Raw genomic sequence first — 25,959 nt, forward strand, 5'->3', positions numbered from 1 at the left:
ACTTGTAGACAGAGTACAGTTGGAACAATTCTTCACAAAGCTGTTACACAAACACATGGGATATTTCTTTTATTTATCAAATTGAGAAATTATGATAGATAACAAAATATTTCATTTTTTTTTTTTTTTTTTTATAGTTCGTAAAGACTTTGTTCCAATTTAGTACATTTCAAACATCTTTAATGCTCTAACACAGTTTAAGATATTTTAAATTTAAAAGTCCAAGATCTCTCAGTCCCTCCATTGAAGCTGTGTGAATGGTCTACTGTCCATGTCCATAAAGGTAAGAAAAACATAAATCAAAGTAGTCCATGTGACATCAGAGGGTCAGTTATCATTTTTGGAAGCATCGAAAATACATTTTGGTCCAAAAATAGCAAAAACTACGACTTTATTCAGCATTGTCTTGTCTTCTGTGTCTGTTGTGAGAGAGTAAAACACAGCAGTTTGTGATATCCGGTTCGCGAACGAATCATTCGATGTAACCGGATCTTTTTGAACAAGTTCACCAAATCGAACTGAATAGTTTTAAACGGTTTGCGTATCAATACAGAGTTCAAACAAACCCTTTGATGTCACATGGACTACTTTGATGATGTTTTTTCTTACCTTTCTGGACATGGACAGTAAGACTGTACACAGTTTCAACGGAGGGACTGAGTGAGCTCTCAGACAAAATCTAAAATATCTTAAACTGTGTTCCGAAGGTAAATGGAAAACGGATTAAACGGAAAGTCTCACTGGTTTGGAACGACATGAGGGTGAGTTATTGATTACATAATTTTGATTTTTGGGTGAACTAACCCTTTAAGGCGATTTCGCCGGTGTTTCTGAACGTGTGCCAGCAGAGGCGTTCCTCGCCGGTGCAGTAGGTGGCAGTATTGACATGCACAGCCTCTAGCGCTCCACATCAGTCCAGTGAAGAACCAGACGTTTATGGCTATTCCTGGCTGTCCTATGTGGAACGATTTTCCAGCGCTGCCGGGCGTGTTTATGCACTAGATTTACCAAGAACTCACAGCTCCACCTGCCCTAGACTCGACAGCTTTATTATTTCGTGATGGCGGCGAGTGCCAAACGAAAACAGGAGGAGAAACACTTGAAGATGCTTCGGGAGATGACCAGCCAGCCTCCCAATAGGAAATGCTTTGACTGCGATCAGCGCGGCCCGACCTACGCCAACATGACAGTGGGCTCGTTTGTGTGCACCACCTGTTCCGGAATACTGTAAGTTTTTAACGAAGCCCCTCATATCCACACAGATGGCGTATTAACTTGTTGTTTTCCCCAAGAGTCTGCACGGGCAGACGCCTAACAACCCCTCCCATCTGAGAGATCATCTGCAGAATGTGTCCCAGCTGCCTTTCTAACATCATCATAACATCAGCTTTCACCAAAATAGCACGAGATTCAGGGCCGGGGGAGCCGAGCTTTTCAAAGAGGACAGGCTCCTATTCAAATAAGACCGTGTGACGTTGGTGTTAATTGTGTGTGTTCGGAAAGTATTGTATCTACGTGTGACACACCCATGTTTAAACACGTCAGCCGCTTATGCACAGATTATATCGATAACTGGATGAATTGAAGAAAATGTGAGTGGTTTTGAACTTACAGACATGTGAAAATGTCTGTATGATATTGTGGTGCTGGGTTTGGGGTCCTAAGACAAAAAAGCCAGCCTCAACTCAATTTCTTCATGAAATTCTGGTTCAGTGATGTAACTAAGTAATACAGGGGCCCCCAGAGGGCTTTGGGGCTCCACGCAGGGCCTCAGTTTAGTGTCCTACATCAAAAGAGCCACCATTGTGGTCAGTGTCTTTATGTTATTCTGGTGCAGGGATATGACTAAATATGACAGGGACCCACAAGGGCCTTTAAGGGCTTTAAGTGTCTTCATTATATTCTGATGCTGAGATAAAACTATATAGGACAGGGGCCCCCAGAGACCACAAACAAAGCCTTAGGGGTCTTATCCGGGCTTCAGTACACCACTCGTGTCAAAAGAGCCCACCCTCGTGGTTCATTTATACAGCCATGGCATGTTGATATTGATTTTATGGGGTCTCCCATTTTTGTAAGAAAGAATTTATTCATAATTAAAATTCTTTCAAATGTATTTTACATGTTAATATTATGTATAATTTAGTTATTAACTAACAATGGCATAAATCTACAAATAATAATGATTGATGATAACAAAAAACTTACATCTGATCATTTAGAAACGTTATAGAAAATCTCTCTTGAAAAAAAAAAAAAGAATATGTTTTGAGGTATCATTTTCGCTTAAAATGCGAAGAAAGTTTGTCTAGAAGAATAACAAATATAAGCACCACTAATAATGTACGAGTATGAAGTAGGGCTTTCGAAGTTTAGTATTGTCTGTGCCGTGACCAATCTGTGATACTTATGTCATTTGATTTGTACCCCAGACGAGGCCTCAACCCTCCACACAGAGTGAAGTCCATCTCTATGACAACTTTCACCCAACAGGAAATCGAGTTCTTACAAAAACACAGCAATGAGGTACAACCCGCTTTTCCACAAAGGCCACATTACAACATATACACATAATGAGGTTCAAATCTCTTTTTTTTTCTTTTCTTTTGTGCTCAGGTCTGCAAGCACATCTGGCTGGGATTGTATGATGACAAGAGCTCCGTGATCCCAGATTTCCGTGAACCTCAGAAAGTCAAAGAGTTTCTTCAGGAGAAATACGAGAAGAAAAGATGGTAAGGAGTCTGGTCAGATCCATCCATCTTTTGTGTTGTGTGTTTTTGTGTAGCATGTTGCTTTTTTCTTTGTACTAGGATATTCATTTCAGTTATTTTTCCTAACCGACAACCGATGCTCATTAACCGTTAACAGACAAGATTATTTTAAATTAGAATTTAATTAAATTAGAAAGGATAGTTGTCTTTGACCCGTTAAAAATACTAACATTTGTTTCCTGGTGATTAATTTTACATGTCTTCATATCACATCATGCACTTGAAGCTCTTCTGCGAGCAGAGAAAAACATCATAAAGCTAGGCTATATATTGTGAATAAATAGGCCTATACAAGAAATATATTTTTTCTTGAATAATAAAGTATGAAAATGAACGAAAATGCAGTGTTGCGGTTCATTTTTGTGCTTCACGAAAGGAAACCGATGGCAGAAAGCGGCATCCTATTTTTCTTATACATGGAATATTGGAACGTGAGTGAAATAAGCTATAATAAATAATAATTTAGCATTCAAATGCATCACGAATATGGAAACATTTGATTTTGTGTCGAATGAGAGACCCAACAGTGGTTTCAGTTTCGTTTTAGCCTATATAAATTTATGTTACTATAAGTTCTTATAGGCTATTTTTTATTGTTCTTTTTTAAATAGGCTACTGTTAATTGAAAGGATTTGTTGTGGAGTGAGGGTAACTTAAATAGCATACCTATGTTTACAGTGTTTATTATAATGTTTGTAAACCATTTGCATCGGCATTAGGCTTATTTCTGAATGTAATAATAAAATGCGACTTATTAATAGGCTACGCGACTTGTTTTTTTTTTCTCTCTAAAAAAAACCCAACAAATTTATATGTGTAGCCTATTTTAACAATGCACCAAAACTTAAATATTATGATAAATGACTGAAAATAAATAAATGACTTTTAAACCATAAACCATTTACTGTAACTGATTAATTTCTAAAATTAAAGTGTACACGTGTCTGATGAGACAGATGCTTCTGAGATTATGCATTTTCATCGTTTTAGCTGGCATTATTGTTATTGTAGTGCTATAAAGCTGTTCAGTTTTATAAAGAGGTTCTCAAATAAATGATTTAGTAAATTCTGATGGAAACCCTAACATCCTTGTAATAAACTGTATTTATTACAGTTAAATGCAGTCTTGATGAGCATAAGAGTGAACATAAAAAGAATTCTTACTGACCCCAAACTTTTGAATGGTAGTGTATGACTGCTAATTGTGCTAATTATGTTATAAAACAAAGCTCTTGAAGTCTTCTTAACAAGACACAGTCCTTATTTTTTTTTAAAAATAACTTTATTCTAAAAACTCCCGAGGGCGCCCGTGGCAAATTAGCTTTCCTGGTTGGCCTACAAATTGACAGCTCTATTATTTGCAGGTATGTTCCCCCAGAACAAGCCAAGGTGATCGCCACTGTGCAGGCCTCAATATCTGGTTCATCTGCTAGCAGTACCAGTAGCACCCCAGAGGTTCTTCCCCAGCCCCTCAAAACCCTGCATCTTACCAAGACTCCATCCAACCAGGTAACGACGTACAACCACCTTTACATTTGTACCTTCATTTGGAACCACAGAACGTTCAGTTCTTCTTCGCGAAACCAGGTTATGCCCTGTTTTCCTCTTCATGTCTTCCCCACATTTGTCTCTCAGTCCCCAGTGACCAGTCGTGTTCAGGCCCAGGCTGCAGGCCAGGAGAAGAAGTTTGACCTCCTCTCTGACTTGGGTGGAGATATTTTTGCTGCCCCTCAAGCTCAAACTTCCAGCTCCTCAAACTTTGCTAATTTTGCACATTTTAACAGGCCCTCAGGTAACACTTTTTTAATAGATTGACAGCTCTAATTTATGTTTAAAGTGAAGAAGAGCTTATTTAGATGCTGTGGCTAACAAGTTCCTTTAATTGTTTCACCACCATTAATAATTTTGTAGCTTTCTGTCATTCATTTAAAGGTAAAGTTCATCCAAAAATGAAAATAGTGTTAATTTGCTCATTCTCGTGTTGTTCCAAACCTGCATGGCTTGCTTTCTTCTAAGTAACACAAAAAATGATGTGAGGTAATTTTTTTATTATTATAGGTATAAAAGCAGTTGATATGAGGTTGAGTAAATGAAAACAGCATTTTCATTCTGGATGAACAATCCTTAAATGATTTCAACTATCCTACTCTTCAACCATTTGTATATGATGTCAGTCAGCTCACTGTTTTGCTTTTGGTTGTCTAAATTTATGTCAGAACCATGATTTCACACTGTCACTTAATTTTCCTCATCAGTCCTGTTCCTTCATGTATTTTGTTCACCCTGTGCCATCTGTAGCACAAAATAATTCCACCACAGACTTTGCCAACTTTGATTCCTTTGGAAATGCTAGTGTACCGTCACATTTTGGCACATCACCCCCATCAAAGCCTTCCCTTCAACAACCCCACACAGGTACCATACCCTGCCCTGCCCTATCCATTGTTTGTTATGCTCACGGGTATTTCCATTTCTTGTAATGGCTGTTACAGAATGTAATCGGCTAAATGTCACATCTGTGCTGTTGTCATTTAAGGAATAGGATGGGTCAGTGAATTTTTTATTATTATCTTTGTGTATTTATTTATTTAATGATACATTTAAAATCCAGTTCATACATAGAATGACTTCAAACACATCTTCTGTAATGAGCATGTTTTTTAATTACATTTTTATAAAGTCAGAAATGTCAGGTTAATACAACTGTCCTGATAATATAATGAAGAAATTATCATTTTCAGAAATCAATAAAATAATTATTGGAAAAAAAAAAAAATATATATATATATATATATAAATAAAACTGTGTATTAATATTTGAAAAACCTTTGTTAGAACCAAAAGTCATGTGGTGCGACCAAAGTACATGAGTAAAAAAAAATCTATTAATTAACATCAATTAAGCATAAAATAGGGAAATATATCCTAGAGAGGACCCCTGTAGAACTGTGTGACAAGGCAAGGGTAATTCAGGTTGTTAATGTCATGTGGAGCAACTCGCATTAAAAGTAAATTGTGTTGTTTCATTATTATTTATATACCTTTACAGTATTAACAATCTCAATGAAATTTGTGATTTTCAGTCCTCGTTTTAATTTGAGGAATGTTAGTTATGTGCTTTCCTTTTATTTTGTTTTTATATTTCTATTTTGCTTTGTATTTAAGTTATTTTAGTATATTAGTAAATTGCACAGGCAACCATTTGTAAAAGTTTTGGTACCAAATTGAATAGATATTAGATATTAATATTTAATATTAAGTAATATGTATTAACTTTTAATTTATGGTAATACCACGTCATTATCTTGAAAATGGTATAAAAGCCATGATAACAAACCGACATAAATACAAAGAGTACATCCTTTATCAATATATCTTTATTTATTTATTTTTTGAAACCCTTATGTGTTGACCCTTATGTGTTTATTAATAAATTTAGGCTAAAGATAATTTCTCCCATTCAGGTGGAGGCATGTCCATTCCTCCACTACCCAGTATGGCTCCTGTCCCGCCTCCGAGCAGTTTATCAGCAGAGGACCGTTACGCTGCCCTGGCTGAGCTTGACAGTGCCCTCAGTTCAACCACTACAAGTGGAAGCGTACAAGGGTGAGCGATTACTGTATTACTTGCTGCACAAAGACTTTTTAGGCTTTAATCTTTTTTGTGTGCTCATGTATATCTTTTTGTGTGCATATGCGCCAAAGTGTGTTTGGAGGTGTCCCCGGAGCTCCTGTACCTCTACCTCAGCCAGGACTACCCAACATGCAACAGGGTTTTGCAGGTGGAGCTTTTAAGATTCTTTTAAGTAAGTTGGTTTCAACATTTAATCTTTTTAACTGAACTTGACTGTTTTTATTGTGCAGCTGCCCCCTCCACAAACCCATTTGTGGCTGCTGGGATGGTTCAGGAGCCCATGTCCACAAATCCATTCCAAACCAACGGAAGAGCAGCAGCCTCGGGTAAAACCTAGCTTTGGTCGAGATCAGCATGCCCGTTATGTGTGTGTCCATTTAAGGAATGAGCAGGTGAAACATGCTACTCCTCCTCTGGTCTCCTTTTATTTACTTTAGCCTCATTTGGCACTGGCTCTATGAGCATGCCAGCTGGCTTTGGGAACACATCCAGTTACTGCCTGCCAACCAGTTTTAGTGGGACCTTCCAGCAGCAATTCCCTGGCCAAGGTCCCTTTCCCCCACCTGCAGCCTTCCACCAACAGCCCAATGGTATGTGAGACTATATTTGTGTCTTTGTGAGTGTGAGGTGGCCCAATCCCCCAGTGGCTTATGCATACTCTCTATTCTTTTATGCATACTCTTATGAGTCATGAGAAAGGCTTGGTTTGTGTTTTATTAAGCATCAGCTCTTTTTGATTTCCGTGCTTTGATGTGAGTTTTGGTGTTGCATGTGATGGAGTAGCAGGTTCAGTGCTTTAGCATTGTCTCTCAGTGTAATACATTAGCTCCATAGCTGTTCTTCTTGTATGGTCCTCCTCAGGGGGCTTTCCAGCCTATGGACAGGCCAAACCTATGGGCAACTATGGGCAGGCGGTCACAGGACCTGGCATCTCCAGCAACCCATTCATGGTAAGCAAGCCAGTGGCAGTGTAAATACGAAGTATCATGGATATTCTTTATTAATTGTTCTAAAAACGATGGTTCTCAAACCTTTTACTCATTCCCCATAATCCAACACAATATTCAAAGGCCCCTCATAGTCCAACAAAATATTCATAGCACCCCCACCTTGTATAATCCAACATTACATTTAAAAGGGTCATGAACTGCCTTGTTTTTTTTAAGTGGACATCAGAGAACAGTACACAATAAAAAAACAATCATATTTTAGAAGTACTAGGCTACTTCCTGTCCCGACTTAATGCCCCTCATCTGTTTTAATAGGCTTGTTGGATTGTAAACTCTGAAGTAAATGGCCATTGCTACGATAGGCTACAGTTGGGAATATACCACATCCTTCATAGATGGAATGCATAAATACATAATACATATCAATCGATCTGTAAGAAGAGACAAACCAATAATTACCATGTAATAAAAACACTTACTCACACTTTTGTGGTGCGACATTACTGTCCGATTCAATATAGCCGGCACAGCATCGTATTTTAGTTTCAATCTTTCTGAAGATTCTGTGTCGAATTGTGCATTGTTTGTAAACGAGTCCAAGTAACCAAAGGACCAATTTCTTACTGGTGTGGTCTGGATCTTCAAAGTTCATCCACTTTTTCTCAACATTGGGATCAGAAGGAATGCAAATGTCTTCAGAACATCTTTGTCCTTTTGATTTCTGCGTAGACTTGCATTTGCCTCTCTTGTTATTTACCCACTATGTGCATGGTGGTTGTGCTCTAAAACTTGTAAGAGCTGTAGTCTGAAATGTGGTAAAATCTATAGTTACTAACCTACGGGGCTTTAATCGTTAGCCAATCTTACGACCTTGTGTATGCCATACCAACATTTACACTCATTTTTTTGTCTAGTTTCAGTTTATATTTTAGCCGTTTTTTCACATAATGTATGGTGTAGACTAAACGGATACATTCACTATATTTTTAATTTGTCCTTTAATTTGCACATTGCACCATAGCTATGAATGACACCTTCAGAACAATGTTTCTTCATCAACTCTGATGTTGACACTGTCTTGTCATATCTTCTTCCATTCAGGGCGGAGGTCCGGCAGGACCGTACCCCACAGGAGGTTCCTCCACAAACCCCTTTCTTTAAAGCGCTTTTTACCCCACATCTCTGCAGCGTCATGCACACATTCCGCATCACCAATGCTCTAAAACATTGTCTTCAAGAATCTGAAAGTATTCAGATTTTGTATTTACTGCACTGAGTCTTCGACATTTCTAGAGAAAGAGCTGTGGATACGCAGGTGACGGTCTTCCCCACCCATCTCTGTATTCTAGGACAAAACTCCACATTTGTCCCTCCTCATTTATGCCTTCGACTCATGTTTTATGCCTAGAAAGTAAGCTCCTTGTGCATATCAGCATTTGTAATCCTTTTAAAACCATGTTATTCACAAAGAGGAACTGTGACCGAACAGCAGAACACAGTGGTGTCTATGGATGCTGTGATTAGCTGTTACAAACAACTTAGTTTGTCCTTAGCACCTGCTCTAGCAGAAATGTTACGTTCTGTTGAGGCCAAAACACATGTGAGGAATAGATGCCAATAATCGCCTCAAGGAGGTAAGAAAACATGGTTTGGATGAAAACCTGACATCTGTTGTAAGGGCAGTGGAGCTCAGCACAAGCGGCTATGTAGATAAAGCAGGTGTCTACAGCACAAAAGGACCGAAGTAGATGTAAGTGGTAGATTTCACATTTCTATGATCTCCCCTATGGGTCTCTATTGCTGCAACTTGGGAAATTGGCAGGTCTGACCTGCGGTGATCTCCGTTAATGGATTGTTGACAACATCAAAAGTTACCATTACAGGTATACAAGTTAATGTGTACATATATAAATATATGTATAAAATATTAAATGATTTTTAACTACTGTGTTACATGCATCTGTTTGTGTTTTATTGAATTTGTTTGTTTTTTTTAGTACTTCCTGGAGCATTGCTTGAGTTTTTAGTTTGTTCTAACTACGGGATATGCATGGTTGTAATGTTAGTATTTCCCACTTACCCTTCTGGATAATATATTGGAATAATTAAGAAAAAATTTAATTGTTTTAAACAAAAAAGGTTTCAACTATTTGGCAGCACTACAGTTTCTGACAGCGTGAAATGTGAAATTTTCCTTCAGCACCCAATCAGCATACTAGAATGATCATGTCACACTGAAGCCTGCAGTAATGGCTGCTGAAAACTCAGCTTTGCGAAACAGGAATAAATTATGTTTTAAAATAGAAAATTTAATTTTAATAATATTTCACAATATTATTGTATTTATTTCTGTTAAGTAAATGCAGTGGTGAGCATGCATGACGTAAAAAAATATATATAATGTTGTAAACTTATAGCTGGCAGTGTTATTTGAATCAGGAATGTAAATAATTGCAAAGAAGAGAAATACTTAATGCTGAAAAATCGGATTCATCTTAGGCTGCGTTTACAACTACTGGAGCAAATAAAAAACAGATGGAACTAATTAATCAAATTGACCAACAGACTGAGTGACAGCTGTTTTTTCATCAATTACTTAAACCCCTCTGAATCTTGCATTAACATTCATCAAATGTTCTTTAGAACATTTTAATTAACGCATTTACCAATGACCAAAGGTGGATGATTTCAACATTTATTATTCTGTTAAAGCTGCCAGATGAAATCCTCCATTTTATTTTTTACCAAAGTTGGGGTTATTTTTTATGGTTTAAATAGAATCATAAATTCAATATTTATTATATTCAAACGGTTTACCTTTTTCACATTTTAATTGTTCACATTCACTAAAATACTCCACGGTGAGTCTCGGCCTCATGTATGAAGATGTTCCTACAAGCCCCTTTTGTGTTCTTCTGTGGACCTTTTGTAGTACAAATATATATTTTATTAGTACTGATTTCATATGTCTAGTAACTTATTATTTGTCTTATTCTACTTCTAACTATATTGTTTTAAAAATATTTTTTAAAAATCTTATAAACACAACGGCTCTGGCGACGCCTATGCTCTGGAGATGACGTAGGCTGTGGAGTTTATGTTGTCCTGGTAACGCGTCAACGGAATCCGGGAATGGCGAGTTTACTGGGTGAAACTCTGTTTGAGATCAGTGGACAAGGTCCTGCTCCAATAAAGGACTATTTCCACTTTGCAATAACAAAATCTCAGGTTTGTCGAGTTGATAATATTGTTAACACAAGTTAGCGGCAGTTAACGTTACATGACCAAAAGTTTGCTGTTTGTTTATCTCTTCTCTTCTAGAGTTTCCAAACGCAATGCTAAATTGTAAGTTACAAATCACAATTGTAACCAAAAAGCTTGGTGATCGAGAACGAGATTAATACATGCGTGTCTTCATCACGTCTGGGATTGTAGACTCTACTAGCTTTTATTATCGCACTGAAATGTACAAATTTAAATTAGAGATATGTGTCATAAATACGCTAGTTAACGTACTGATTTCTACTTAAGATCCTACAAGATATAATATGGAAAATAACGTTCAGCAGGTCTTTAGTGTTCGATATTATTTATCACAATAACAAACTGCAGGTAATTTGGAGCTGGTGGAAGATCTCTTTGAGGTCAGACTGCAGGAACACACCACCAGGACAACTGAGAGAATCACATGAAGACTTTAGAAGACAAACGTCTGCAAAGTGAGTTATTCAGTCCATGTTAGTATACAAGTGCATCGCAATAAATTTGAATGTCGTGAAAAAAGTTCCTTTATTTTAGTAATTCAATCAAATTGTGAAACTCATGCGTTAAATAAATTCAGTGCACAAAGACTGAAGTAGTTTAAGTCTTTGGTTCTTTTAATTGTGAAGTTTTTGGCTCACATTTAACAAAAACCCACCAATTCACTATCTCAACAAATTAGAATATTTCATAAGACCAGTAAAAAAAAACATTTGACCCTGCTGAGGTGGTCAGGAGTTGCTTAACAAGAGGAATATGACAACTGTAGCCAAATTTCATGACACGTCATTGTGAGGTGGCTCTTGATGTCTTGACCCCAGCCTCCATTTCTTGTGAAGTTTACTCAAATTCTTGAATCGATTTTGCTTGAAAATCCTCATAAGGCTGCCGTTCTCTCAGTTGGTTGTGCATCTTTTTCTTCCACACTTTTTACTTCCACTCAACTTTCTGTTAACAAGCTTTTTTGGCAAATCATCACAATTAATAGAACCTAAGACTTAAACTAATTCATGTTTTGCGCATTGAATTGATTTAATACCCAAGTTTCACAATTTGAGTTGAATTACTGAAATAAATGAACTTTTTGTTAATATGCTTGGATACAGCACTCTGTGAACAGCCAGATTGTTTGGCAATGAATGTTTGTGGCTTACTCTCCTTGTGAAGGGTGTCAATGATTGTCTTCTGGACAACTGTCAGATCAGCAGTCTTCCCCATGATTGTGTAGCCTACTGAATCAAACTGAGAGAACATTTTGAAGGCTCAGGAAACCTTTGCAGGTGTTTTGAGTTGATTAGCTGATTGGCATGTCACCATATTCAAATTTGTTGAGATTTGTTGGGTTTTTGTTAAATGTGAGCCAAAATCATCACAATTAAAAGAACCAAAGACTTATACTACTTCAGTCTGAATTTCTTTTTAATTAGAATTTAATTAAATCTATGCATTTAGCAGATGCTTTTATCCAAAGTGACTTACATTGCATTCAAGCTAACAATTTTCTTCTAAAACGTGTTCCCTGAATTTCGAACCACCAACCTTGCACTTGCTAACACAATGCTCTACATTTTATTTAATACACAATTTACACAATTTGAGTTGAATTACTGAAACGAAAGAATTTAATAAACGAATTTTCAATTACATTCTAATTTGAGATGCACCTGTATGTTTTTGTTATTCTTATTATTACAGACCTGCATACACTTCACATTTTTAAGCTTAATTTCAATTGAAGTGTGTTAAGACTCCTAATGTAAACTGTGGCTCATTCACTGAACAATCTGATCTGTCTCATCCAGATCAAGTGAGAATGGTATTTGGTCCTCACATCTTGCAGTACTCCCAAAATTTATGCCAGGGACACTATGATTACATTGTCCGTCTCCCCAATGCTTTACTTTTCAACATCATGGCACATCTGGACCTTGAAGACATTTCAGTTGTTTCACGCACCTGCCGTAGGTTTAAAGAGGTAAGGCCTATTGTAAATCCCTTTGCTTTTAAAAGTGTCATTTAACAAATCCAAATCCAAATTTATTTTAAATAAAATAACTCAAGCACACATTTCAAGCAAAACATTTCACAATTTGGACATTATTACAATTTTATGATTACTTTCTGAGTTTGCTGTGCGTTAAATGGTTACATGGAAATTGTCTATGCTGTCTGTTAACTCCGTTGTGGGCTTTTTTTCTCTCCAGCTTTGTAACTCTGAGGATTTCTGGGAGCAGACAGTGAGGAAGCATTGTGACACTGTGACACCAACAGTGGAGGCTTTAGCTGAGGAGGTTGGCTGGAGGACAATTTTCTTTACCAACAAGCTGCAGCTGCAGATGCAGATTAGTCGCCGGAAGCAGAAGGAAAATCAGCCCTGTGAGGATAAAAACCAGCCAAGTCCTTCTTCAGTACCTTTGGAGTAAATGACTGAAGACTGTTTACAAAGCCTTTTTTAAGTCTGATTAAGACTTTATTTCACAAAACACTATTTTTGCTTGTATTGAAGATTCACTCAAATCTAATCCAACTGAAGATTGCTCAAATCTAAAATGTTTTTGAGCCAAAGAACCAGTTTTAGGTGAAATATTTATGCTGTATTTCACAACTTGTAAAATAAACACATAATGGCTGATTTTCTGGCATAATTATTGCAGTCTTTGAGGTTATTTTAATATATATCCAAAGACTGAGATTATGCCAGCACGTGTTTTCTCTACTTTACCAAACACAACACAGTTCTATATAACACATAATAACAGTATTGTCCTGTCAGATGCCAATTTTTGTGAATAAAAACCTTAAATTTAGAATTTGTTAATGTTATGTCATTGCAAAAAAAACGGTCCTGTTTTGTTCAAAATAAATAGCACATTTCAATAATATATTCTTTAAAAAAAAGAGGGGAAAAAAAACGATTTCCAATCCAATTATTTCACAGCTCATCTGTTGCTGGATTCCTCTGAACCATAACTAGATAACCATGGCAATCCAGAATGAGCTTTTACAGTCATTAAACCTGTCAAGAACAATCATATCACAAATATTATTTTTGTAGAATTGCCTATTTATCACCTCACTTCTCACTGATCATTTTAAACTGTATGAATGAGATAATAAGGCTTGAGTTATTTATGGGCATGTGGTTAAAACACACCCCTCATACGCTCAGCAGATTTACTGTTGCGTGGCAATGTGTCACTACACAGTAAAAGACCATGCGTGGGGGGATGTTGGGAACCTGAGATGCTGTGAATAGACAGCTGGCTGCAGGTGAGAATCACTCGGACACTTTACATCTGTGAATAAGCATGACAAATATCACAGGGAAGGATACTGAAAAGCAAAGTTGTTCATTTAGGATCCAAACAAGCTGAGGAAGAAGGTGTTTCTGAGATTGAAGAGTTTATTAATCGAGTAACAAGTGACAGATCAAAAATGACTAACACCAGTGATCGGATGGATTTGGCTTTCGTGCTTCAAACAGGTGAGTGGATTTCTAGTTTTTTTACACTAAACTAAAATATCCAGAAAGTTGTGATGGTCAGCGTTCTAGGGATTTCTTGAACACAACATGATCGATCATCTGCTTCTGTAGATTTGTGACTCCCATGTTCTTGATCTCCATCTAGCTCACATTGTTTTGTTTTTTTACTTTTTCATTTTCTCAAGTGACCAGCTCCAACCTAGCTGACAGCAATAGGCCTTTGGACACCATAAAATCATTTGTCCACTTTGGAGCTTTCATTGTCACTGGTCTCTTTACCTGCCTCATCATAGCAACAGTGCGGAACAACCAGGAGCTGCATCAGAACCCTCGCTACGTCCTATTGTGTCAGCACTGCATCTGTCTGTCCGGCTTCAACATTATGGGCACAGTTGTACACGCTCTTCGCAGCCTACGTTGGCCAATCTCTCGAATCACCTGTTGGATCCTCTTCGACCTGCAGGTGGTAATGGCACGAGGTTTGATGATCACCCTCACACTGATGTCCATCAGCACTTGTCTGTCCATTTGCATGCCACTCCGCTACCCTGTTCTGGTCCAGCGATTGTACCGCTGGGTCGCTTTGGTGGCTTGCATTCTTGCCTTAATCAACCCCGTAGTGTTCACTGTTCTAGCCTGTGTGCGCTTTCCGTGGGACTATGTGGTTGGGCTGGACACCGAGTGCTCCACGGCTTTGGAGGGCACCGCATGCATCGCCAGCGCTTTAGCATTGCTGTTATTGCTGGTGCTGCTTATCATTATAAGCTACGTTGTGATTTACCTGGAAGGGAGACGTGCTGGCCATTTCACACAATCCAACAGTAAAGGCCGCCGCACCATTCTCATCCACAGCCTGCAGATGAGTCTGCACATTCTTCCCTCTCTCATCATCATTTCCCGGCATCAGGAGGCGCTCCCCATAGCAGTGTCGATTTTTATCCTCTTCAGTTTTGCACAGTCCCTGAGCCCCGTGGTGTTTGGCCTGCGCTGCAAAGAGCTCTACAAGGATATGCCTCAATTTCTGCCTTGCTTCTGGGGAAACTGTGGCAGCTGTGTTCACACTGGGAGCATAGAGAGCTCCAGCACTGGAACAATAACCAGTGCGGAGACGGCAGCCAGTATAGAGACTAACGCCTTCACCTGTATGGCCACCAGCGCCCCATCTGCCATAACCACAGAGCATGAGGGCGAGATTGAGGTGTCAGACTTTGATGAGTTAACCGTCAGTTAACCGTTAGAAACACGTGGGAAGAGATGAACAACAGTGTTAACAAATAGATAGTGGCCTCTTTATTTAAAACACGGAATAGGGAGGTCAACAAAAGAGACAAAACTAAGTTTACTTTCTTTTTTTTATCTAAACAACATCAAAGGTTTGGGGTCAGGAAGATTAAAAACAAATGTATTCAGCTATAAAGCTCTATATAGCTAAAAGAATATGGCTGCGTCCAAAAGCTGTAAAATGCTGCCTTTTGAGGCACCGTTCCATGGCGGGAAAGCATCAAAGAACATCCGGATCAAAATACTGATTTACTTCCTGTCTCCGGAGGCATCTTCTGATTGAATTTTGAAGGCAGCATAGATGTATTCTTCACTGACTTTGATATCCCACAATCCTGGGCGTTCCACTCCATGAAGGTTGCGCAAAAAAAAAAAAAAAAAAAAGAAGATGGCATCTTAAAGTTGCATTTGGTGGTTTGTGTGAGTAAATGTATATTTCTGACAAATATTTTGCACTTTTGATGTTATTTCTTATGAGAAATCAGTATTACAGTAATAAAATATTTCTTTAGTTATCACCAAAATACGTTCTATTTTGTCTTAGATCGTTAAACCATTACACTGCCTCAGCAGCCTGTCCGAAATCAGTTACATCAGGTGCCTTCGTGAAAAAAAGCTGTTTGCAAAATCATTGCCTCATAATGCAGCGAGGCATCAAGTCAGCTGCCTAGGCTTTCGGATGCAGCCTATAACAAAAAGTAAAAAAATAATAATAATCTTATTGACCCCTGAATTTGTCTATGAACGTTTTTCAAGTCATGTGAAACATTCACTATGAAGTCTTTAAATTACAAAATTTAGGTGATCGTGCATTAAGTTGTATTTGTTTTGGCAACAATAAATTATTTTATCTAAATTATTTGTTTTTCTATACTGAATCATCTGAATCTAAATGTTTTGACTGATTCATTTCAGGTTAATTTTGGTGACAACAAACCTGTTATATCTTTAGGTAAGTCACTGTAGCAGTCATTGTACTTTCAAATGCACATCTACAAAATAAATGACACACAACAGCCTCACTGTGGAGTTTAATACACTTGAATCATACTGCTAGATTGCATATAATTGTGTTGCATATATAATTTTGTTTGAACAGGATGCTGCTAAGTATGTATTTAAGCTTTAAAAACGAGTTTGATTCTCTATCTCTGTGTTTATATTTGATACAGTATACCTTTCAGAAAATAACTAAATTAAATGTCTGTTGTTTATTGTAAAGTGTTAATGCATGTTTTGATGTTTCATATAATTCAAGTGATATAATTATATAATTAATTAGTAATTAAGTTATTATTTTGTAGTCATTATGAGCATATTCTGCATAGCATGGCATGACATGTCTAATATAAAGGCATTCAGAAAAAAATAAAAATAAATCATAACTAATGGCAGAAATGACCTGTGCCTAATTGTGCCATTTTTTTATTATTATTTTTATGTACATTAAAACAGCAGCAGTCAAGGTGTACTTATACTGTACCTTTGCGTCTGTAATCCTCCTGTTTCAGTATTGTGTGTATCAATAAATGCTTTGACTTTTCCAGTGTCTCTCTCTTGTCCTGTTCACTTTGTCACTGAAAGTATCCAACACATTCAATCACAATTCAATTGTCTCTTACTGTATTCAAGTTCCATAAAATGGCTGCTTTCAGATCAGTATAAATCTTAACATTAAACAAAACTGTTTTCAGCTTTATTCTGTTTTGAACATCTTGTGACATACAGCTTGTGGCATACTATTGAGCAATCTGTTTGATTTTATTGTATATTTGTTGTATGATCACTGTTTAATAGTATTACAGTATGGATTTGCAACATTTTAAATACAAGGTTACATGGTTGTAACTTACGTCAGATGAAGAAATGTTCTGCAGTATATTGTATTTTATGTTCTCTCTAATCTAACCGTTCAACCTCAAGTGTCATTGTTTATATTTGTCTCATCAACTAAATGTGACAAACTGAAAATTTGTACAAACATCTCTTTATTACATTATAGGTCTATTATAGGATGCATCATTAAAAGAGTAGTTCACGGAAAAGACCCAGTGGATGAATGATTGCCATCAGAATGAGAGTCCAGATAGCTGATAAAAACATTACAATGAATCACAACAGGAATCCAGTCTATCAATTAACATCTTGTGAAGCGAAAAGCTTGTACTAAAAAATTTAAAAAACATCAAGATATTTTTCTTTTTCTTAAAACTGTCATTTCCTGCCAAAATGCCATATTCCATAAACTTCCTCTTGTTGACAAGTCACATTAAAATCCATCAACATATTAATTTAGAATTGTTTTGGACTGTTTTTACTTGGAAACGGTGCTTGGTCTGTTCCTATGTCTCTCCTGATTCAGATGAGATGTCACTGGAGAAAACAATGGATGTATTTTAACTGGAAGCAACAGTTTGAAGTTTCAAACATCTTAATGATGGACTTGTTTATTACAAACATGCAGCTTTTCACTTCACAAGATGTTAATTGATGGACTGGAGTCATATTGTAGATGTTTCACACCTGCAGGTGTGTGGTTTCAGGTTGAATGTACAGGTGCTCTTAATGCTCTGTCTGTAACTGATCCATAGTTGACTGTTGCATCTCCATAAGTGGTGACTTGACCCTGATACAAAACAAAAACACCTGTGTTTTCTTGTCACAACACCCGAGTGTTTAAGTGTGTGTGTGTGTGTGTGTGTGTGTGTGTGTGTCTATTCCTCACCATACCTCCCTTCATATTTAACACCAGGTGCATCACATCAGGCTAAGCTTTGTAGCTGTTAATAGAACTACATTAACATTTCATGACTCAAATGCAGTCCACCTGGGAAACATGATAGGTGATGGGAAATCAGTATATGAATATAATTACTTATTTCATATAATGAAAAATACCATTGAACATTTCTTGTTGCTTCATATATACTGGGCAAGAGAAAACTAATTTCTAATTAAATAATTCAAATTAATAATTATACAAATAAAAAATAAACAACATGTAGCCTAAGTATAATAATTAGTGATCTGTAACTAGAAAATAAAACAATATTTACAAGCACATTTTTTCAAAGTGATTAAAACATCATAAAATATAGTGGTACCATGTAACTTTTAAGATAAAATACATTGGGATTACACAGAAATAACTGTAATGAGATCACTATGACAGTAATCGATTATGCATTTAAAATCTTCAACTTTGCGATCTAAATGTGTTTTACGAAACCAGACATGACACTCTAAAGGAGCAGTGTAGAATTCAATGGAAAATAGAGCAAAATTGTCCATGAGTCATGACATAATTTTTCTTTTTTTCTTTTTCCCCAAAGTGCTTGTAAATATTGTTTAATTTTGTAGTTATAAATCACTAATTATTATACTTACATGTTGTTTGTTGTTGTTGTTTTTTAGAATCATTATAGATTTATATACATAACATATATCTGTAAAATTATTACAGACAAGAAAAGTATGTTAGATTCCCTGAATCAGCACTTTATATCTTCTGGGTTGTTGTTTGACCATTCAACATCAGAGGAGACAAGAGGATCACTGTTTGTCTAGGGAAAATGTACCTATTGATTTTGATCTTGTTTGTTTTGGAACAAAGGAGGTGTATGATGCTTTAATAGGGTTAAATACTAAGAAATCTGCTGGTCCAGATGGGTTGGATCCATACTTTTGAAATATTGCTGCTGAACATATTGCAGAACTCGCATCGCCCAGCACTGGCTGTTGGAAGGAAACCCCAACGCAGGTAGCGGAACGAGTGGTGGTCGATCGCCTCCTGCGCGCACTGCCTCGTGCCCATCGACATGCCGTCGGCATGAGGAACCCACGCGACGTCCGGAAATTGGTGGAGGCGATCGAGCTGGCGGATGCTGTCCATCACAGCTGGGCAGGGGACCGGCTGCCGCCATTCCCCCGGAGGGTGGTCCAGGAGCGACGCCTGCTCGAAGGCACCGCGCGACCAGTCAGCAGGCCGACGGTTCCCCCACCGCGAGATGAGCCCATGCCCAGTTCAGAACCACCGTCGCCTCCGCGAGCCTGGCTGGCAGGCTGCATCCTTCACCAACGGGTGCTGGTGGGAGCCCCCGAAGCAGACGTGAAGGTGGATGGAAGACGGTTCCAGGGCCCTATTGGACTCAGGCAGTGCGGTCACCCTCATCCAGTCGCGACTGTGCACCCCTTGAAGCGGACGGAAAAACTTCCTAGCGATAACCTGTGTGCACTGAGACACTCGCCAAGTACCGGCCCGTGAGATGGTCATTTCATCCCCCCAGGGCACCTGGCCGGTGGAGGTAGGCCTGGTGAAGAACCTGCCGGTGGACGTACTGCTTGGAAGGGATTGGCCCGGCTTCGAGAAGCTGCTGTCCACCGCCACTCAGCCTGCCAGCCCCAAGGGGAACCGTCGAAGACCGAGGCAGCCGCCTGGACCCCGCCGCCGACTGGCCCTACTCATTTCCGACAGTGGGAGAGAAGGTGAGGCCCCCTCCCAGTCCACTAATCTGTTTTTTGATGTCTACCAACAGGCCGCTGGAGGGGGCTCTTTCGCCAAGGAACAGCGGGAGGACGACCGACTCAAGCACTGTTGGAGCCATGTGCGAGTCGTGGATGGAGAGGACGTCCTCCCCCGGCCCCACCCTCTCCCACATTTTGTTGTAGAGAATGGCCTGCTGTATTGTGTCGCCCGGCGTAGGGGGGAGGAGAAAAAGTTACTAGTTGTGCCTCGAGCCAAGACCGAGACCATTCTAGAGCTGGCCCATTCTCACCCCATGGCAGGACACCTCGCGGCAGCCAATACTGCTCAACGCATCCGCGACCGCTTCCATTGGCCGGGCCTGGACGCCGAAGTAAAGTGGTTCTGCCAAGCCTGCCCGACCTGTCAGGCCACGTCACACAGGACTCCTCCCCCCATCCCGCTGCCTATCATCGAGGTGCCCTTCGAGCGGATAGGAATGGACATAGTGGGGCCGTTGCCAAAGTCTGCCCGAGGACATGAACACATCCTGGTCATCATCGACTATGCCACCCGGTACCCAGAAGCAGTCCCCCTGCGGAAGGCCACCACGAAGTCCATCGCCCAGGAGCTGTTTCTGCTGGCCAGCCGAGTCGTCCTCCCCTCGGAGATCCTGACTGACCAGGGAACCACCTTCATGTCCCGGCTAATGGCTGACCTCTGCCAGCTGCTGCGGGTGAAGCAATTGAGGACCACTGTTTATCACCCCCAAACTGATGGCCTCGTAGAGAGATTTAACCAGGCCCTCAAGCAAATGCTCAGACGTGTGGTGGCGGAGGACAAGCGGGATTGGGACCTCATGATCCCCTACGTGCTCTTTGGGATCCGCAAAGTTCCCCAGGCCTCAACTGGCTTCACCCCCTTCGAGCTCCTGTTTGGCTGTCAACCCCGGGGCCTCTTGGACGTGGCCCGGGAATCGTGGGAGCAGCAGCCGGCCCCGCATCGTACCATCATCGAACATGTCCGGCAAATGGGGGAACGTATCGACCGAGTGATGCCGTTAGTCCGGGAACACCTCACCAGGGGCCAACAGGCGCAGCAACGTCAGTACGACCGGGCAGCCCAACCACGGGAGTTCCAACCGGGAGACCGCGTTATGGTCCTGGTCCCCAGCTCCGCCTGCAAATTTCTGGCCTCCTGGAAGGGACCCTACTCGGTCGTGGAGAGGATTGGACCGGTCACTTACAGCCTGAGACAGCCGGGATGACGGCAGGCGGAGCAACTCTACCACATCAACCTCCTAAAGAAATGGGTGGGGACCCGGGACCAAGTAGCTGCCCTAAGCCTCACCGAGCCCGTGGTTGTGGATGTCAACCCCCACCTTTCGGCTGCCCAGAAGACGAAGCTGCAGCACCTGGTCAGTCAGTTCCAGGATGTGTTCTCCTCTCAGTCCGGGCAGACCAACGTGCTTCAACGTGCTCGTCGTCAGGCTATTGAGGAAGAGGTCCAACAGATGCTAAAGTTGGGCGTAATAGAACCATCCCGGAGTCCGTGGTCCAGCCCCATTGTGATGGTCCCAAAGCCGGATGGCACCCTCCGCTTTTGTAACGACTTCCGCCGCCTGAACGAAGTCTCCGAATTCGACGGGTACCCCATGACGAACAGCTGGACCGGCTAGGAAGGGCCCGGTATATCAGCACCCTAGACCTCACCAAGGGCTATTGGCAGGTACCGCTCTCCGAAGCCGCCAAGCTGAAAACCGCCTTCTCCACCCCCAGTGGCCACTGGCAGTACCGAACCCTTCCCTTCGGCCTACATGGGGCCCCCGCGACGTTCCAGCGGATGATGGACATCCTCCTGCGGCCTCACCAAGCTTACGCAGCCACCTACCTGGATGACGTCGTGGTCCACTCTGAGGCACATCTGGATCGTCTGCGGAGGGTGCTCTTGGAGCTCTGGCGGGCTGGACTTAACGCCAACCCCCAAAAATGCCACCTAGCCCTCTCTGAGGCCAAGTACCTGGGCTTTCAAGTCGGCCGAGGACTCATCTGGCCGCAAGACAAGAAAGTTGAGGCCATCCACGCCGCACCAAGACCCAAGACAAAGACCCAGGTACGAGCCTTCTTGGGGTTGGCGGGTTATTACCGTTGTTTTATCCCCAACTTCTCCTCTTTAGCTGCCCCCCTGACAGACCTGACCAGGGAAGGGGCAGCCGGAGAAAGTATGCTGGACCCCGTCGGCGGAAGAAGCCTTCTCCCAGGTGAAAGCAGCACTCCCGTCCTCGCCGGTACTCCGCGGCCCGGACTTTAGCTGCCCCTTCCTGCTGCAGACGGATGCTTCTGACACAGGACTAGGAGCGGTCCTCTCACAGTTTCAGGAAGGTGAGGAGCATCCGATCATCTACATCAGCAGGAAGCTGTCCCCCGCCGAGAGGAAGTACGCCGGCGTGGAGAATGAAGCTCTGGCCATCAGGTGGGCAGTCCTGGAGCTCCGGTACTACCACCCTGGTAACCGACCACGCGCCCCTACAGTGGATGGCCCGCTCCAAGGACACCAACGCCAGTGTGACTCGCTGGTTCCTAGCACTCCAGGACTTCCACTTCGAAGTCTGCCATCGAGCTGGGGCCGCCAACGCGAACGCTGATGGCCTCTCCCGGATCTGGACAGCTTATGCAGGTCTGTCAGGGGTCATTCCCCACCCTCCCCTAATTTCACCCCTACTTTCTACATGTCTTCACAGGACCAGAATGGGGGGGGGGGGGAATATGACGAGCACTCCCAGAGGAATCAGCGTCGCCCTGGAAACCAAAGCAAAACACCTGCACATCCTCGTCACTGGCTGATCGGTCACAGCTGCTCCCCCTCAGCCAGCACATTTAAAAGGAGCACATGTTACACTCAGAAGAGGTTCTCGAACCAAATGCAACGCTGGTCTAACCCCTCTCTTCTATCTCCACAGAAAGCAGTGAGTGACCGACAGCCCACACACTTTGGAGCATGTCAGGACACCCACTTTCCCCTTGATTGTCACAGAAGAGCACGGAGAGCACACAGGAAGCACCAACCAGTGGAAGGCGGATCAGGACATTTCACCAGGCACCCTTCACTTTTCAATAAATCCACCCTCCGGGGCATTTAATTCACGCACCTCTTGTCGAGTGTTTCTTCACCCCGTGACACTAAGCTATCATAAGCCAAGGTTTTAGAAGGGCTTATAATTGACCAGTTAAAAGACTACTTATTAACAAAAAATATTTTACATGATTCGCAATCGGGTTTTCATAAAAATCATAGCACTGTCACCGCTAACCTGATTTTACCAAGTGAGACATGTTCCTGGGACAACATCGTTGTTGACCCTGGAACAACATTGTGATTAACCAATCAGATTTGGAGAACCAGTTTATAGATTTTGTGAAGTTTATGCTCAAAATCAGTGTTTGGTGCTTGTACATCAGTGTCATTCATCTATCATTTCCTCTGATTTTAGGGATTACTCATGGTTAAGGTTAGGTTTAGGTGTAGGGATATGGTAAAGAATATATTTTTGGAGTAAAATGTTGTTCCAGGGTCAACAAAATATGTTGACCTAGGAACACATCGGACTTGGCAAAATCAGGACGTGCCACTGTCACTGCCATTATGACAGTGTTAAATGATTTTATAAGTGCTATTGATTCTAAAGATTATTGTGCTGCACTGTTTTTAGATCTTTCAAAAGCATTTGACACAGTTGACCACTATGTTCTGTCTCAGAGATTGGTGGATATTGGAATGTCTCCAAAAGTTGTCAAATGGTTTGGCAACTATTTGAGTGGCAGAACACAAAGTTTTCATGTTGATGGTGTGTACTCAAAGTCATTATTTACACAAAATGGTGTTCACCAGGGGTCCATTTTGGATCCGATTCTATTTACTATTTATATAAATGACTTATGTAAAAATGTAACAAAGGCTAAATGTCATTTTTATGCAGATGATACTGTTTTGTATTGTTCTGCTCCAGCCTTGACAAGTGCTATAGAGGATCTGCAATCTGCCTTTATAATTATTCAGAAGAATCTTCAGAAATTGAGACTTGTACTTAACTCTGATAAAACTAAAATGATGTGCTTTTCTAAATCAAGGAAAACAGAAGATGCTAGTCAAATTGCTACACTAGATGAGAAAGTAATTGAACGAGCATCAGTCTATAAATATCTTGGTTTCCTTTTAGAAGAAAATTTGTCTTTCTTTGAAGCTTCTTTGAAAATGCTGGATTCAATATATCATGCAGCACTAAGATTTTTGACCAATTCCAGTTTTCATACTCATCATTGCAACTTGTATGAGAGTGTTGGTTGGCCATCTTTGCACAATCGCAGGCTGGAACACTGGTATATTTTTCTTTTTAAGGCCATACTTGGTGCCTCCTTACTTATGTTCTCTTCTGACTCCAAAAGTCACTACCAGGAAGTGTAATCTTAGATCATATGGCCAAATCATGTATGATATCCCATTAACGCGAACTGTCTTAGGTGAAAGTGCTTTTAAAGTTTTTGCAACTTTTTCTTGGTATAAATTGCAGAATAAGCTAAAATTTTACTATTTACCGACAATGATACAGTTTAAAATGAGGATAAAGAACTATTTGAGTACTAAATGCACAAGTGCTGTTACTGAGTGCTGCTGGTGAATATGTTGAGATGATGTTTAAATTGCTAAAATGTCTTTTTCTGTTAAATGTTTGTATATTTATTTTTAAAATGGAACTATTATTCTGCCATCTTGGCCAGGATTCGTACCCCTCCCAGTCCACAAGGAACTGATGTCCACGACCGCGACGACGCATATCAAGGAGTTTGCGAACAGTGTGAGTGGGGTCTCCCTCAACACGAACCGGGATGGGGGGAGGGGGTTTACGAGAAAGGGCGCGCACAACTGGTTTGACGCACGAGACATCAAAAACGGGATGAACACGGCAGAGATAAGGAGGGAGTCTCAATTTGACAGTGAAAGGACTGATGACCTTAGAAATCTGAAAAGGGCCGATGAAGCGGGGAGCCAGCTTAAGAGAAGTGGCCTGGAGAGGCAAATTGAGGGTGGAAAGCCACAATCTCTGGCAACAAATATATTTAGGGCTCTTGACATGACGCTTTTTAGCGGTTCTTAGAACAACAGAGAACTGACCTAACCCTTCTCCAGGTGCGCTTACAGCACTGAATGAAAGCCTTAACCGAGGGTACACTGGAATCAGCCTCTTGAGAGGAAAACAGAGGGGGCTGATACCCTAAGCAACAGTGAAATGGAGAAAGACCGGTGGCGGACGTTGGCAAAGAATTATGGGCATAATCAGGAGTGAGCCCACTGAAGTACCACTGAACATGCTGTAACGGGTAGAAACAGACGATCCCTAGGAACGTTATGTGGAACGACGGGGCGTGAGAGGGCGTGCTTGACTAATCTATCGATTCCCCAGATAGCCACACCGACGGTGGAAAAAAAAAGCGCAAGGCTGAACTGGAAACGGATGAATCAGAGCAATGCAGGGTGATAGGGATGCTGGTGCATGATCTAGATGGAGAGATCAGAGAGGTAGTGCTCGCCTCTACTGTTGAGCGTTGGCTTTTACTGGACACGTAGATACGAAGTGGTTGGCCACACCGCAATACATGTGTAGGCGATTGATAACACTGTGTTCTCTCTCCTTGGTGGATATACGAAGACAGCCAACTTGCATGGGCTCCGGTCCTGTTGGTGCAGGCGGAGAAGGGAGATACAGCTGGTTGAAAGACAGAGTCCATGCCTCTGGTGCGTCAGGTGGAGATCAAACCGCGTCTCAACATGGATGGCTAGTTCGATAAGTGAATCAAGATGGGAGGATAGTTTGCGAGCGATGACCTCATCCTTGATGTTGGCATTAAGCCCCTCTAAGAAGCGTGCGACAAGGGCTGGCTCATTCCACCCACAGGAGGTCGACAGGGTACGGATTTCAATGGAATAATCCACAACTGTCCGTCTTCCCTGGCGAAGAGAGGAAAGGATACGAGAAGCCTCCTCTCCATGTGCTGAACAATCAAACATCCGGATCATCTCCTCCTTGAATGAATCGAAACGGACAGTGAAGTCAGATCAGAT

The 25,959-nt window shown here is 41.0% G+C and overlaps 3 protein-coding genes across 4 annotated transcripts; all 3 read left to right on the forward strand.

The window, feature by feature from the left end:
- The first annotated feature begins 895 nt into the window (after nucleotides 1-895).
- Nucleotides 896-8,515, forward strand: agfg1b (ArfGAP with FG repeats 1b). 2 transcript variants are annotated; one of them, XM_026206429.1, is made up of 12 exons: nucleotides 896-1,227; nucleotides 2,433-2,526; nucleotides 2,617-2,732; nucleotides 4,136-4,280; nucleotides 4,407-4,563; nucleotides 5,070-5,186; nucleotides 6,236-6,377; nucleotides 6,476-6,552; nucleotides 6,635-6,730; nucleotides 6,842-6,994; nucleotides 7,266-7,354; nucleotides 7,670-8,432. In XM_026206429.1, the coding sequence occupies exons 1-12, from the start codon at nucleotides 1,061-1,063 to the stop codon at nucleotides 7,760-7,762; spliced, it is 1,446 nt and encodes a 481-aa protein (XP_026062214.1). In that variant the 5' UTR covers nucleotides 896-1,060; the 3' UTR covers nucleotides 7,763-8,432. The 2 variants fall into 2 exon arrangements, with proteins under 2 accessions (XP_026062214.1, XP_026062215.1); XM_026206430.1 differs by lacking the exon at nucleotides 7,670-8,432 and adding an exon at nucleotides 8,456-8,515 and having other exon boundaries at nucleotides 1,061-1,227.
- A 1,938-nt stretch (nucleotides 8,516-10,453) lies between these two features.
- On the forward strand, nucleotides 10,454-13,052 carry fbxo36b (F-box protein 36b). The gene is given in 5 exon segments (XM_026207274.1): nucleotides 10,454-10,582; nucleotides 10,967-11,052; nucleotides 11,054-11,073; nucleotides 12,418-12,590; nucleotides 12,820-13,052. Coding segments are annotated over 5 exon segments (594 nt in total). The 5' UTR covers nucleotides 10,454-10,486; the 3' UTR covers nucleotides 13,039-13,052.
- Nucleotides 13,053-13,602: 550 nt separating this feature from the next.
- LOC113046418 (odorant receptor 131-2) lies at nucleotides 13,603-16,568 on the forward strand. The gene is made up of 2 exons (XM_026207275.1): nucleotides 13,603-14,099; nucleotides 14,285-16,568. The coding sequence occupies exons 1-2, from the start codon at nucleotides 14,051-14,053 to the stop codon at nucleotides 15,328-15,330; spliced, it is 1,095 nt and encodes a 364-aa protein (XP_026063060.1). The 5' UTR covers nucleotides 13,603-14,050; the 3' UTR covers nucleotides 15,331-16,568.
- Nucleotides 16,569-25,959: the final 9,391 nt, after the last annotated feature.

Source organism: Carassius auratus, chromosome 27, assembly GCF_003368295.1.
Source record: "Carassius auratus strain Wakin chromosome 27, ASM336829v1, whole genome shotgun sequence".
NCBI classification, from domain to species: domain Eukaryota; kingdom Metazoa; phylum Chordata; class Actinopteri; order Cypriniformes; family Cyprinidae; genus Carassius; species Carassius auratus.

Excerpts from the sequence above, each read along its gene's own strand:
- LOC113046418 (XM_026207275.1), top strand. The coding sequence starts at position 14,051 with ATGACTAACACCAGTGATCGGATGGATTTGGCTTTCGTGCTTCAAACA. Across the intron at positions 14,100-14,284 it reads GGCTTTCGTGCTTCAAACAG|TGACCAGCTCCAACCTAGCT; the intron begins GTGAGTGGATTT and ends CATTTTCTCAAG.
- agfg1b (XM_026206429.1), top strand. The coding sequence starts at position 1,061 with ATGGCGGCGAGTGCCAAACGAAAACAGGAGGAGAAACACTTGAAGATG. Across the intron at positions 1,228-2,432 it reads ACCACCTGTTCCGGAATACT|ACGAGGCCTCAACCCTCCAC; the intron begins GTAAGTTTTTAA and ends TTTGTACCCCAG. Across the intron at positions 2,733-4,135 it reads AAATACGAGAAGAAAAGATG|GTATGTTCCCCCAGAACAAG; the intron begins GTAAGGAGTCTG and ends TATTATTTGCAG.